This window comes from Scophthalmus maximus, chromosome 16 (genome assembly GCF_022379125.1).
Source record: "Scophthalmus maximus strain ysfricsl-2021 chromosome 16, ASM2237912v1, whole genome shotgun sequence".
NCBI classification, from domain to species: domain Eukaryota; kingdom Metazoa; phylum Chordata; class Actinopteri; order Pleuronectiformes; family Scophthalmidae; genus Scophthalmus; species Scophthalmus maximus.
In genome coordinates, this window is record NC_061530.1 from 3,803,468 (window position 1) to 3,816,269 (window position 12,802).

Genomic DNA, 12,802 nt, shown 5'->3' on the forward strand with positions numbered 1-12,802 from the left:
AGCAGCAGAGGACAGAAATTATCTGGTGCTTGAAAATAACACTTGAGCATGGGTCTTGTGTAGGTTCACAAGCTTACCTTGGACCACCGCAGTTGAGCCACAAGTTAAAATTGACTAATGAACTGTTAAATGTTTCAGGGACTGCTGTGTACACATCACTACGTGTGCGAAGGTATATATACACAGGTGAGTAAAGATAGGTTTAGATTAATATATATATATATATGTGTGGATATATATTGCCGTAAAGAAATTATTAGTACAAGCACTCTTTCTCTGTAAAAAAAGATGGACAACACATCTCCCATGGTACAAATATGAAGCCGAACATCAAGTCATCATGTGATGGTGAGTGTAGCCTGGAGTCATGGTATCGAGGACCAATCACGAGTCAGTCTCAGCTGTCAATCATGAAACTTTACCTTGGTTTATAGCATCAAATAACTAGTTCAAATCAAAATAATCAGTCTCGTGAACAGTGAAACATACTGCATATCAGTGTGATAAGTGTGTCATGCACCTGTTGAATGCCGTAGGTCCAGCCCTGGTGGATGCGGTCTCTTGCCCAGACGTTGTGTGCATTCTCAGCCAGTTTGTCCACCATGGCCTCCTGGGTGGAGGTCAGTTTGATGTGACTCAGGTCCAGAGGTGCAGGTTTATAACCACTGGACAACTCATAGCTGCACAGATAGAGTCGAGGCACTGAATCGTTAGCTAGCCTGCTGCTCAACAGACCCCCGGGGCTGATGTCTGCGACGCTGCGGCTCTTGTCATAGCGATCGTATTTTTGGTTCTGTCCTACTAATCGGCGCATAAAATGTGGCATTGTCATCAATGTATCATTACATCCTCAGATTATCATCCGACATGTCGCCCTTGGTCGAGGTGACTTACGTTGATGACAGTTTCACGCTCTTGACTTTCTCTACAGCATGTTCATCTGCTAGGCCAACATGGCAACCCAGAGCCAGGAGAGTTCTATGACACACACGCGCACACACACGTTACTGTACATCCAACATCACAAATACTCCTTCATTAATTTGAACAGTGAGTTAGTTGTCAACAGGAAGATAGAAACTTAGATTTTGTTGATGTACAGTATGAACACTCCATCTGACTCCATGGTGTAACTGCTAAATACTTGATCTGAATGTTGTATCTCATGCTGATCATTGCACCGGTGCATTACTTGAGAGTCTCCAGAGACATCTGTAAGTTGTAGCTTCGTTCCTGCTCAGGAAGCTTGGGGAACTCCACCAGACAGGGGTGTTGCCGCTTGTTATCATCTCGCACCTGAGACACACATAGAAAAAAACTACGGTAATAAAGAAATTATCACTTTAGATATGGCTTTTCTAATCTTGCTGACCTCTTTCAAGTGCTTTCAAGTCAAATGTACGCATTCACACACACACATGCATGCAACTCTCCACTCATACAACCAAGGTTCAGCGATTACGCTAAGCTTATGCATTGCTGAAATCGCAGACATGCAGTCCACCATTGAAGATGCGTAGCCGGGTAGCATGCTGCTCAGGGGGTTTTGTTAAACTGAGAAGAGGGATACTCTGGATTTTCCATTCCAGAAAGCGAGGTCAGTTACCATGGTAACTGACTCTGTGAACCTAACTTGCCCGCTGGCAGAGAGGATTTTGAGACCCCGTATAGATGTGCCTTCATTCCCCGACGACTACTTAGTAGAACTTTACTGTTTTTCCTCAAAGTCTATCACATATCTGAACAATATTATTTGACCTTACTTTTCCAACATTTCATATCGCGGCCACGCTCTCCGGCCAGAGCAAATGAAATAGTTGAAAGTTGAAATAGCCACTGATATTTTCTTTGTTTAATATGTGAAATATGATTAAAACCATATGCCTTATGTTTCTGCAATATATTCTTATGCTTCATTTTCAGCTGCAGCCATGTTGTTTTTGTGGCCGTGGGATTGCACCTAAATTAAAAAACATATATAAATATATAAAAGCACACTGATTTAACACTTGAACAATGGAAGCTGAACTTTATCTTAATGTGCTTATTTTCTACATAAGCATGAAGTAGTATCTCCAACTCTAATGGCGTGACGTAGGAGGACCTTGTTTGCGCCTCGGTTGCCATGGTGACTTGTAGCATCGGAGCTTCATTGATGATGGCTTTATATAGTCGGCTGGCACGCGTGTAACTCAGAGTAAACATACTCAGAACCGAAAACTCGGAGTTTCCCATCTCAGGTTTGGTCAAGTTCAGCGTTAGGTTCAAAGTCTGTTTTCTGGAACACACCCCTGGTTCAATAATCAGCGTTTTCATAAAAGCACTGAGAAGTTAGCCTGATACTCACTGCACCATAAGTCCAGCCCAGTTCTATCTTGTTCATCACCCACAGTTCATGGATGTTTTCTGCGAGCTTCTCCCTGATCCTCTCCAGGTGAGGAGGCAGCACAATCTATAGTCACACACAAAAACAAAAAATGTATTTACACAATTTTGATCATCTCGCTTCTGTTGTTTTACCTGTTTGTCTTAACAGAATAGAAGAAAGAAATAACATCACAATAATGAGTTGAGTTATATAAATGAGTGGATTATTAAACAACTGAATAGTTATATATTTGTTTGTATTTATTCATATGATTGTCTATTTCATTAAAAACTGAATTAATCAACAGTGAACGTGTTGGGTCCACTCCTCTCTTACAACCCTATCAGTACCTGGCTGGTGTCCACAGGTGTGGGGGTAAACGCTGCCTGGCTCAAGGTGACGGTGGGTCCCAGGAGGTCTCTGGCGGCAGTCTGGTCCTGACTGGCCTCCAGCTTCAGTTTTTCCCTGGGCAACACCGCTTCATAGCAAGGAACATAGCCTGGAGGAGGGAGGAACTTAAACTCCCCATGACGACCACCGAGGAGAAAACGCAACCTGCAGTGTGACATGTGACAGGGGGAGGAATTTTAAAAGAAAATTGGGTGTGATTTCTACATCTAATTCTAAAAGGGATTTAAACATTCTACACAACCACCAAACACAGTCAGTTACTCTGCTAGTATGTTAGTTAGCAGTTGCCAGTGGTGTGAAATATACTGTATGCTGCCTTATAAGGCAGGTGAGAGTTAAGAACTCAAGTAATCTATCCCACATAATTATTTTGGACATATCATAATATTTATAAAGAGAGCCAGACCAATATGGATTTTTGGGGGCCGATGTAGATATTAGGAAGTACAAGAGTACAAGATTTCCAATACAATATATTTATAAACATCTCTCTCTCTCTCTCTCTATATATATATATATATACATATATTCTTTATGACAAAGAAATGTAATTGATGCTTAATATTTTAGTTTAACCATAAACTTTATCATAAATAACTATAAATACGAAGAAAATACAAATACCACCAAACATATAGACCTTGGATTAAGAAATTAATAATTATCATAATTTACTTTGACATAAAATGTAAACATGAATTGAAAAATGCATTGTTATTCTGTAAAATAAAATATTTAAAATCTGTAAACATAAGTGCAGATACGGACATGTCTGGGAAAGGCTAATATCGGCCGATATTATCGGCCAACCGATATATCAGTCAGGCCCTAATCATAAATACCAAATGCAATTAATTAATTGAAGACTTAAAAAAAAGGACAACATATAGGATCTCTAACTTAGTGTTTGTGCCAATGCTTCATTGTAGAGCTGTGTGCAGTGCTCTTTGGCCTGCTCTCTCTCTCTCTCACACACACACACACACATACACAAACACACTGACCATCAGCAGCACCAGGAGAAATCCTGTGGCCCGTTAATACATCCATAAAGGTCCTCGGCAGGCATGATTCAGCATAAACTTGGTAGATACTGCTTTTGTTGTGCATGTTAACATGACCGTAATCTTAGTTTGGCGTATGATCTGCTTTTCAGATGAACTTCTAGTGCCTTATAACATTGAAGTACACACACACAGTACAGTAAAAGGGATTGTCAGTTGTAAATTATATTCTGGAAGGGAAATTATATTTTTCACAGCTCTCCAGGCATTTGAGTTGGTTGTGACTTTTACAAGGATAATACACACACATTTACATAACATAAATACAGGCTTCTAAGGGAAGTGTAGTTATTATTCTGTGGTTCTGAAAAACACTGACATAATGCTGATGAAGTGTTTGGTGATCACACTAAATTTACAGAAATTTACTGAATTCCCTTAAACATGATTGCAGGCAGAGTATAGCTGGATTTCGATTGGTGTGACGTGTGCACTGACTTGATGCCGGCAGAGAAGCTGGCCACAGGGAAGAAGAGGCCGTCAGAGTTGAAGTTCTCAAACATGCCCTGAACCGGCTGACCGTTGATCCTGAAGGAGATGCTGGGCACACTGAGGTCCAGGCAGCAGCTCACCACATCCTCCGACCTCAGCACATGCTGATTGGGGGAGCTAACTGTCCGCGCAATGCAGCCTGCACAGGTTCAGTTGAAGGACAGTTTGGACAGAAAGGGACAGTCTGACTCAGTATTTATTTATTTATATCTGTGAGTTCAGCTGAAGTTTGCCCAGGTTGTTTGTGTAAGCAGTGTCTTATTATCTGAAAATATGCAGAGTAGCGAAACTTAACTTAATACACCAAAAAAAGACTTACAGGTAATCAACAAGTATACATAGGTATAGTTATACTGCCATCATCCCTCTGTTGATACACACAGCTCACCTGACCAAAGGTGAAGTCCATCAAAGCCGTAGGAGTAGAGGTCATCACCCACCCCGTTGCCTCCCCAGCCCTCCCCCCCACTAGGGTAGGGTGCATAGCCACTGGTGCTGGCCCAGCCCACCCTGAGGTGAGTGGCCTGTGCTGTGACAAACGGCGACGCCTGATCCACGATCAGCTCGTAGTACCACTTCCTGTACTGAGCAGAGCCATCGCTGACGCCCAGGAAGATGTTTGGACGCATGCTGTTGGGTGGAGGAAAAGATTACATGACTGAAGTCAAGTTCTATTTGAAACCTTCGTATTATTTCGAAGTTTAGTTTTTAATATATGCAAATGTGTTTAAAGGGGAAAAAAAAGCTCCACAAACCCTCCGGACTGTGATCGAGTAAAACAATTTGAAAACATCTTGTGGTTTACCTGCTCACGTGGTTGATCAGGCGGGTCTGCAGTAGCAGATCTCTTCCTGGCAGCAGGTTGTCACAGATAAGGTGCTGGTTGGAGCGAACCGCTACACCGTGACACACACACAGCGAACACAACACGTCGAGAACCTAAACATCGCGCAGAAAAACCAGAGGACATGACATTGTTAGTACATATATCATTGTCACAGTGCAAACACGTGCAGCGCAGGCACTTAGAGGCACTGGCTGAACAACACTGAGTGACAGACTAACTAGACTGGCTGCAGCTCAGTGTTTTCTTGAGAATTTTTTCTTGATTGTCAAAGAGGGAGCGGAAGAAAAAGATGGAGACAGTGATCTAACCTGGACTTTTTTTTTAATATTACACCTTTGCCTTCTGATTGGCTGGGGGCTACACAGCCACTGCCCAAAGGATGACACGCAGAAACATCCTCAACGAAGCAAAATATTACAAAGTCAATAAACCACCACCCATTTGTAGTGGGTCACGAGTGTACATTATCCAGCATATTATACCTTTAAATAATTGCTTCTATCAGGTTTGTTCCTCCAGCACTGAAACCTCATGGATAATTCGCCAAATGCTTTGACACTGACCTCAAGTTTTGCAATTTTTCTTGAATATATATATATTGCACTACATACTGAAAGAAAGTGCCCTAACCTTGTGGTTGCGTCCATGCTTGTCCAGCAGAGATATGATCGATTTGATGTGTCCCTCTTTGATTATGTTCAGGGCCTCAGGACTTTCCACCAGCACACAGTGAAGCACCTCAAGTATACCTTAGAGAAACCAAACGCATACAGTGTAGTGAGAATGAATTAATATGAAAATCATCATTCAAAACATCCCAAGGCTAAAAGTAGCTCCTGACTGCCTGATTTAGAAGGAAACCTGAATATAAGGGCTGTCCCGACTCCTACGTCTTTTGCCTGGAAAGGAGAGTCAGGAGCAGGTAGATCAGATGAGTCACTCAATACGGTCATATGCACACAAAAAAGTCTTGTCAATAAGCCTCATGCAAGAAAATGTTCGGAATCTTATTCTAAATTTCTTTTTTTTAAATAATTTTTTTAAGAGAAAGTCTGTTTGTACTGATAGTTCATGCATGAGGCCCAGTATTCCTACAAGGATATTAACATGGCAAATGAAAAATACATTTTCCACTAATATTCCCATTAACATGCAGCTGTACATAATTTGATTTAACTTACACTCCCATGATGTACATCATGACAAATTGACCTAGTCTGTTTAAAAAGGTTTAAAAATGTGTTTCCCATTCTGTCTTGATGTGGTTTGTGTTTTCCTGTGGCCATGCCTTCCTACCTCTATGATACTTCTCGATGAAAAAATATTGATTGTAAAATATTCAAGCTGGATATGTTGTTTACATGTCCCGTGCCTGACAATTTGATTTCGACACTGATTGTGATGAGTCGTCAATCAGATCAGTGTGAGTGTCTCTTGGAGTCAAGCTGACCTACCAGAGGAGGCCTCCAGTCGCTCAAGTCTGCTGATCAGCCAGTCCAGAGAACCAGAAAACTGGGCACAGTTCTTCCTGTTCCCTCGGATCAGTGCAGCTGGGCAGAAGAAAGAGGAATCAAACCTGACTATCTTTCTATGGCGTGAATGATCATCTCTTTTTTTGTGAAGATTAAAATGTGCGGCCCATGACAGAAGACGTAAAGCTTGTGTTGCATACCCAGGAGTTGGTAGAGGGAGTTGAGGATGGAGCTCCAGGCCTCCCCTGCCTCCCTTCCTACTGCCTCAGCAAAATGAGCTGCGCTGCTGTAGACGTGAAGCCGGTCAATACACTCCAGTACCAGGCTGATCATCCCCTACAGACACATAGATTGGTGGGTTCACTGATTCATTCAGCTGGGGTCAGGACAAGCTCCTAATTTTTAATCAAATGAAGTGGACAGGAGAGAGAGATGGTCACTGTGAAGGCCCAGCATAGCTCTGCAATAAGAAAACCTCACAGACAGGCTGTGGTCCAGCCTCACACGGTTGCAGTACTGAGTATTGGAGTATGCATCAGAATGGTTTCTGAGCGGTATATATTCAATGTGCCACAGGCAAAAATATAAGTCTGGGAAGTAGCATGTACACAGAGCATTCAGTGATCTGAACGTACAGCCTTGCAGCACAAAGTGCCTGAGATGGAACATGATTATGGTTGATCACATAGAGTTTCCGTCCAGGCAGATTAGAATGAGAAATTCTGTTCTTGGTGCCAGCAACTGAAGGAGGCACCTTCTACTCCTTGTGAAACGTCCCATTGAGTTTTTTTTGTGTTTTTTTTGGTAACATCCACCTCTTGTTTTATTTCATACCTCACTTAATCTTCCTGTCTTTGCATTTCCTGGTTCCTGGTCAATTTACCATTAGACAACTTTCACCTGATGAGTTTCCTGTCCCTGTCTGCCCGTCCTTTTTGTTCCCTAACAGACTGTTACCTCCTCCTAGGAGGCGATGTTTTCTACCCTGTCCATTTTTTTTGTGCCTTTGTCAGCAGAATTACACAAAAATTACTGAATGGATTTCCATGATGGATGAGACACGGGCCAAGAAATCCTGACAAAGGGGCAGACCCAGGAATTTTGTTTTATCTCTCTCTTTAACATTGTTTTCAACGATTTCCCAGGGAATAAGTCATGCATCTTGAAGAAAAACAAATCAGGCATATTTAGGGGAATAATATCAATGAGTGTGTGCAATTTAGGGGACTGTTGGATATGGGCTCTACTCCATGCCAATTCTTTCTAGGATTATGGACTGTTTAATGGGTTTTTGGACTGCTTCCTGTTTTGGGCCTGTCTCTGTATTTTGCGTTGACCCGCCTTGTCTTTCTATTCGATAGTGTGTTGTTGGCTGGGCACAACGATTGGTCTCCTCCCACCAGTTTCCACATCAGAGAATCAACTCCCTCACCTGCCTGCTGTAAATACCGGAATGAACACCACTCTGCCAGAATGTAGTATTACCTCTACTTACAATCTAATCCTGCTTGAGTTTTATTGTGACCTAACATCAGAAAAGGGATTTGGAACAGGAAACACACAGACATGCAAACACACACGTGCAAACACACGCACACACACGCACACACACACACGGTCAGACATTCCCCACCTCCTCCTGAAAGAGGTTCTGTCGGTTCTTCAGCGCTCTCAGTCGGTTCTGCTTGTCTTCGTGCTCCAGGTGATCTCCAGGTGGGTGGAAGTAGCCAATCAGATCCTGCAGACTCAGGCTGACCGAATCTATTGGTAGATCTAAAGTTGGGCTCTTCCCCTTTCTCCTTAGTGTGTCCAGACCCCTGGATCAAGGGTATAGAAGGCAGCATTTCAGTCACTGTCTGTAATGAATGAATTGTCAGTGTTGCTGTACTAATGTTTTTTTACGTACAGGCTGTGTTGACTGATATATAAGAACGTAGGTGCACTGGGATTTGCTCTTTTGCTGATTTATATGCAAACATTATATTAGTTAACTCCCCATTCCAGACTCATTTGACGTGCTTAATGTTTGAGATACAGCTCCATGAACTCAAACATTCACATTATCTACAGTGGATTGTATAGTGTGTTTTTCAGTGAGTAATAATGGCCACAGCAGCTCTTTGGTTTGTGTGTTTCTAATGTTTGCTGTACAGTTCCTCCTCAGAGGGCCAAGTCCTCCAGTGAGTGTGGAGGAGTATCTCTTCCTTCATTGCAAAACACACACACATCCATCTATGTGGTGCAGCTAATGTGGCTAGAGAGTCTGCAACATCTTACTTTATAGAAACATATGCTCAGCCCATAATTAATGGTTAGGAGCTTTCATATAATTTTCTACAGCAATATATGCATACACATTCAGGAAAAAAAGTTATTGCTATTGAGATTCTGCCTTGACTATCTATGCATACGTATGTGTTTCACATACAGTACATCGCTCGCTCATCTGTTCTCAGTGATATGTATACCGCAGGATGCATTCCATGTACAGGGAAAAGAACAAGTCTAAAGTTTCTCATGTGTTCTGTGTGTTAACTCACACAGAGCCATATAAACTCTGCACATTTTGCTGTGTGCATTGATTTCTTCTCAAATGCCTGCTGAAAAGGAACATTGACCCAGCACCATATCAAAGTGCTTCAACATAAAATCATCAACCCTTTGAAAGGATTGAAACTTCTTCATGGAGAAGAAGGGAGATCTTCCTTTATATATTGAAAAATGTTAGAAGTATATTTATAGTGCTTGTAATAAGATGCTGAATTTAGGTGACAAGAACATCTTGTGCACATATGGCTCTGTGTGGTAGACCAAATGCACTGACTATAAAGCAGGTGTTAAGAGACAGTGAAGACTCTGTTGACGCGTCTTTGTTGATTTTCTCAAAGTTAGGTTCAAAGTTCACCCTGACTGGGTCAGATAGATGAGGTGGAAATAAAACAGTTACATATTTAATGCCTAATTTTAGCCATGTGAACTCTCAGGATTGGAGTAAAGATTTCAGCACCCTTGATAAAGCCTACTATTAACCTAACCCCATTCTGCATGTCTTTGGACTGTGGGAGGAAGCCGGAGAACCCGGAGGGAACCCACGCATACACGGGGAGAACATGCAAACTCCACACACAGAAAGGCCCTGGTTGGTTTGAACCGGGATTCGAACCCAGAACCTTCTTGCTGTGAGGCGAACTACTACTACGCCACCGTGCAGCCTGCCATAGACCTCAGAGAACAAATTTATACCCTGGACCAAGGCAGGGATAAATTGTTCCAGTTGATGGATCAGTACCAATGCATCAATTACACAAAACAGCCACTTGTGTGTGAACCCAGCCGTCATGACTTGAGTTAGAATGCATTCATATGGAGCTCCATAGCAAAAACAAAAGTGAGCACAGGGGGCATTCCTGCCATGTGCCCCTGCTAAGAATAACACTGGATTTATGCTTGACGCATCGGTCCGTCCACACGGCAGCCATGACCTCAAATTGATGTCACCTTCTGTGTCGTGAGGAGCGCATTGGTGCTGTTTTGTGAGGTTGTGCACTTTTTTGTAACTATAAGACCCACAGTTACAATGTCATCAGCTTCCCCAGAAATTCTGTTCATGGCTTTAAATGGGATATTTACATCTATGTCTATGGGCCCTATTGTTTAGCCTAACGATGCTTTCCCATAGTGGATGACTGCAAAGCAGCGTGAATGATCAAAAGGTTTGTTCCAAAGCCAAATGCCAACAATGTGAGGAGCAAGTACGTCCCAGTGACAGGGCAGCAACTGGTGAGTACGTTTATCAATGCCCACACAATATTCTATATATGTATGTATTGTATTGTCTGGCGGGTTTCTGTTTCACCATGGTGGTTGTGAAAACTGCCACAAGAGCCATGAAAAACATTTACTCTGGGGATAGTGAAGAATAGAAGAACAGGCGTAACAGCATGGTGAACCAAAATGTGTCTGGAGTATCTGAAAAACTTAGGAGGCTCTTCAACAAACATCATACCATTAATGCATTATATGTTATGTGGTATCTACTTGTATGTACCTTGGCTTGAAGCAGAGTTAGTATTAATGCAAGTTGCATGAATGAAGGTTCAGTTATAAAATAAGTCTTTACTTTGCAGTGTAAGGGGAAGGGGATTCGTTTACATTTCCAAAGCCTGTAGTTGGTTTACAAAACATGTTTACTCGTATTTCCCATCTTTATAATATTTGCACAGCACAATACAGCTTTTGAGAAACACCTCTTTGTATACTTTTCCAAGTGTTTTTGGTCAAAATATGTTTAAGTTGTTAACATGTGGTTTGCACGGTAGAAATGGTTAATATTTTGACTGCAACCGTTTCATGCATTATGATTCCTTCACCACATAAGACCCATGAGCACCACCTCCTTGTGCACCATATCATTTTGTGGGGCCAACCAAAGCAGTATAGATATATGTGATGACAAAATGCTTTTCGATACTGTATGCTCCTTCATCACACAATCTATAAAAAAAAAAGGCAAAACGCCCATCCCTATGGCCAGTGATGCAAAAAATGCATGGCATTAAGTGGAAGGAAACATCTTTTGCCGAGTTCACACTTTAGATTTAAGGCCCGATTTTTCTGCTCATAGACAAATCCTGGAGCTCGCAGCAAATCTGAGGAAAATCAGCATTAAATCGGGGCTCGCAAATCGGGACTCGACGCTATGTGTTAGTTCTCTCCATCCACACTACACAGAGAACATCAGCTCAAACTACTTCCCGTTTCTGACATTTCAACATAAGAGTATTCTGAATTATATTGAAAACAGTTTCCTTTTTAAGTCCATCGGGAAAGTGTGTTTTCATGAAAAAGCGTGCTTTGGAGACATTGCTTCTGGTGAAGGATTCGTGTAGTGTGTGACTCCCGTCACAGATGAGTCACATAGTGTGAACAGCACGACTGAAAGCCTGCGATCACAAGACAGCACATGTAGTGTAGTATGAACAGTACAGCGATCTTACGACTTTTAAAATCATGTAGTGTGTCCGAGGCATTAAAGAATCTACAGCCAAGTCCAGTTGCTCCTGATCCAACACCCTTTTTTTGTTACCAGCTGCGACAGTGTGTGGATTTTCCTCGCAGCTTATGTATTTCTCCTGTTTATTTGAGACTCATAAAACCTCTTGGTTTCAAAGCCTGTTGCACAATATGGAAGTGCATCATTGTTTGCAGCAAGAAATCTGTTGTGTCGTGGCTGTCATTCACAGGGTGTGTGTGTGTGTGTGCGCGTGCGTGTGCGTGCGTGTGCGTATTCGCGTGTGTGGGTGTGTGTGTAAAAGACCTGATGAAGAGATTGAACAGAAAGACAGTGCTTCGGATGACTCTGGCAGTGCGACTCTCCTCGTGTTGCGACCGAGACAGCGTCAGCCCATCGTCCATGTGACCCTCATGGTGCATGATGGCCTGAAATATATAGTAAGGTTTTAAAAAACACAGACATCTGCTCTAAACGCAAGACTGTTTCAATCATTTTGCTACACAATATGAAAGGCTGTTACGTAAAAATTGTATCTAAATCCAATCAAAAAGTGGGAGAATGACAAAGAAAATATCATTAATAAGTTAATGTCAAATAGAAAGATGTTACCATTGTTTCCAATCAAAATATAAAAATAAAAATTTCGCAATGAGTTTTTTCATTGAGTCTCTACCTTTGATTTTATTATCATGAGACTGGTTATATTTTGCAACATCAGGTCTATTGTCATCTTTTCAGCAGATTTTGCAGAACCTGCAACCTCATGTTACAAAAAGGTCAAAAGCTCTAGTGCTGATGTCTTAATCTGCTGCTGCTCTTCTTCTTGGTACACAGTAACCCCAACACAAACAAAACAACAGAGAAGGGCCGATCATCACTTTTTAAAAGGTGCATACTGGTTTAGTGCAGTAAGATACCTTCCTCTGCACTCCACCCATGCGTGCACACTTGGCATCAACAGTCTGATAAGTGAGCCACAGGCAGGTGTCAACGTGTTGGATGTAACACACAGAGTCGCCATATTTGATGTCAGGTACACCCATCCCGTCTACCTCCTTCTTCACACCGGGGTCCAGCTTTTCCTGAATTAAAAGGAGAAAGAAATTACATTATGTATACATTTTTTTTTAACTT

At 41.9% G+C, this 12,802-nt stretch overlaps 1 protein-coding gene across 6 annotated transcripts in view; it reads right to left on the reverse strand.

The window, feature by feature from the left end:
• The window catches only part of ryr2a (ryanodine receptor 2a (cardiac)), a 149,690-nt gene that overhangs the window by 76,616 nt on the left and 60,272 nt on the right, over positions 1-12,802 (reverse strand). For all 6 annotated transcript variants that reach the window (XM_047327633.1, XM_047327634.1, XM_035612945.2 and 3 more), the window contains 14 exons: positions 12,586-12,750; positions 11,972-12,093; positions 8,288-8,471; positions 6,855-6,990; positions 6,637-6,732; positions 5,813-5,931; positions 5,141-5,274; positions 4,724-4,965; positions 4,282-4,474; positions 2,719-2,923; positions 2,348-2,452; positions 1,193-1,296; positions 895-978; positions 521-680 (listed from right to left, as the gene is read on the reverse strand). In XM_047327633.1, the coding sequence (XP_047183589.1) occupies positions 521-680; positions 895-978; positions 1,193-1,296; positions 2,348-2,452; positions 2,719-2,923; positions 4,282-4,474; positions 4,724-4,965; positions 5,141-5,274; positions 5,813-5,931; positions 6,637-6,732; positions 6,855-6,990; positions 8,288-8,471; positions 11,972-12,093; positions 12,586-12,750 (2,049 nt within the window). The remainder of the gene's footprint in view (positions 1-520; positions 681-894; positions 979-1,192; positions 1,297-2,347; positions 2,453-2,718; positions 2,924-4,281; positions 4,475-4,723; positions 4,966-5,140; positions 5,275-5,812; positions 5,932-6,636; positions 6,733-6,854; positions 6,991-8,287; positions 8,472-11,971; positions 12,094-12,585; positions 12,751-12,802) is intronic.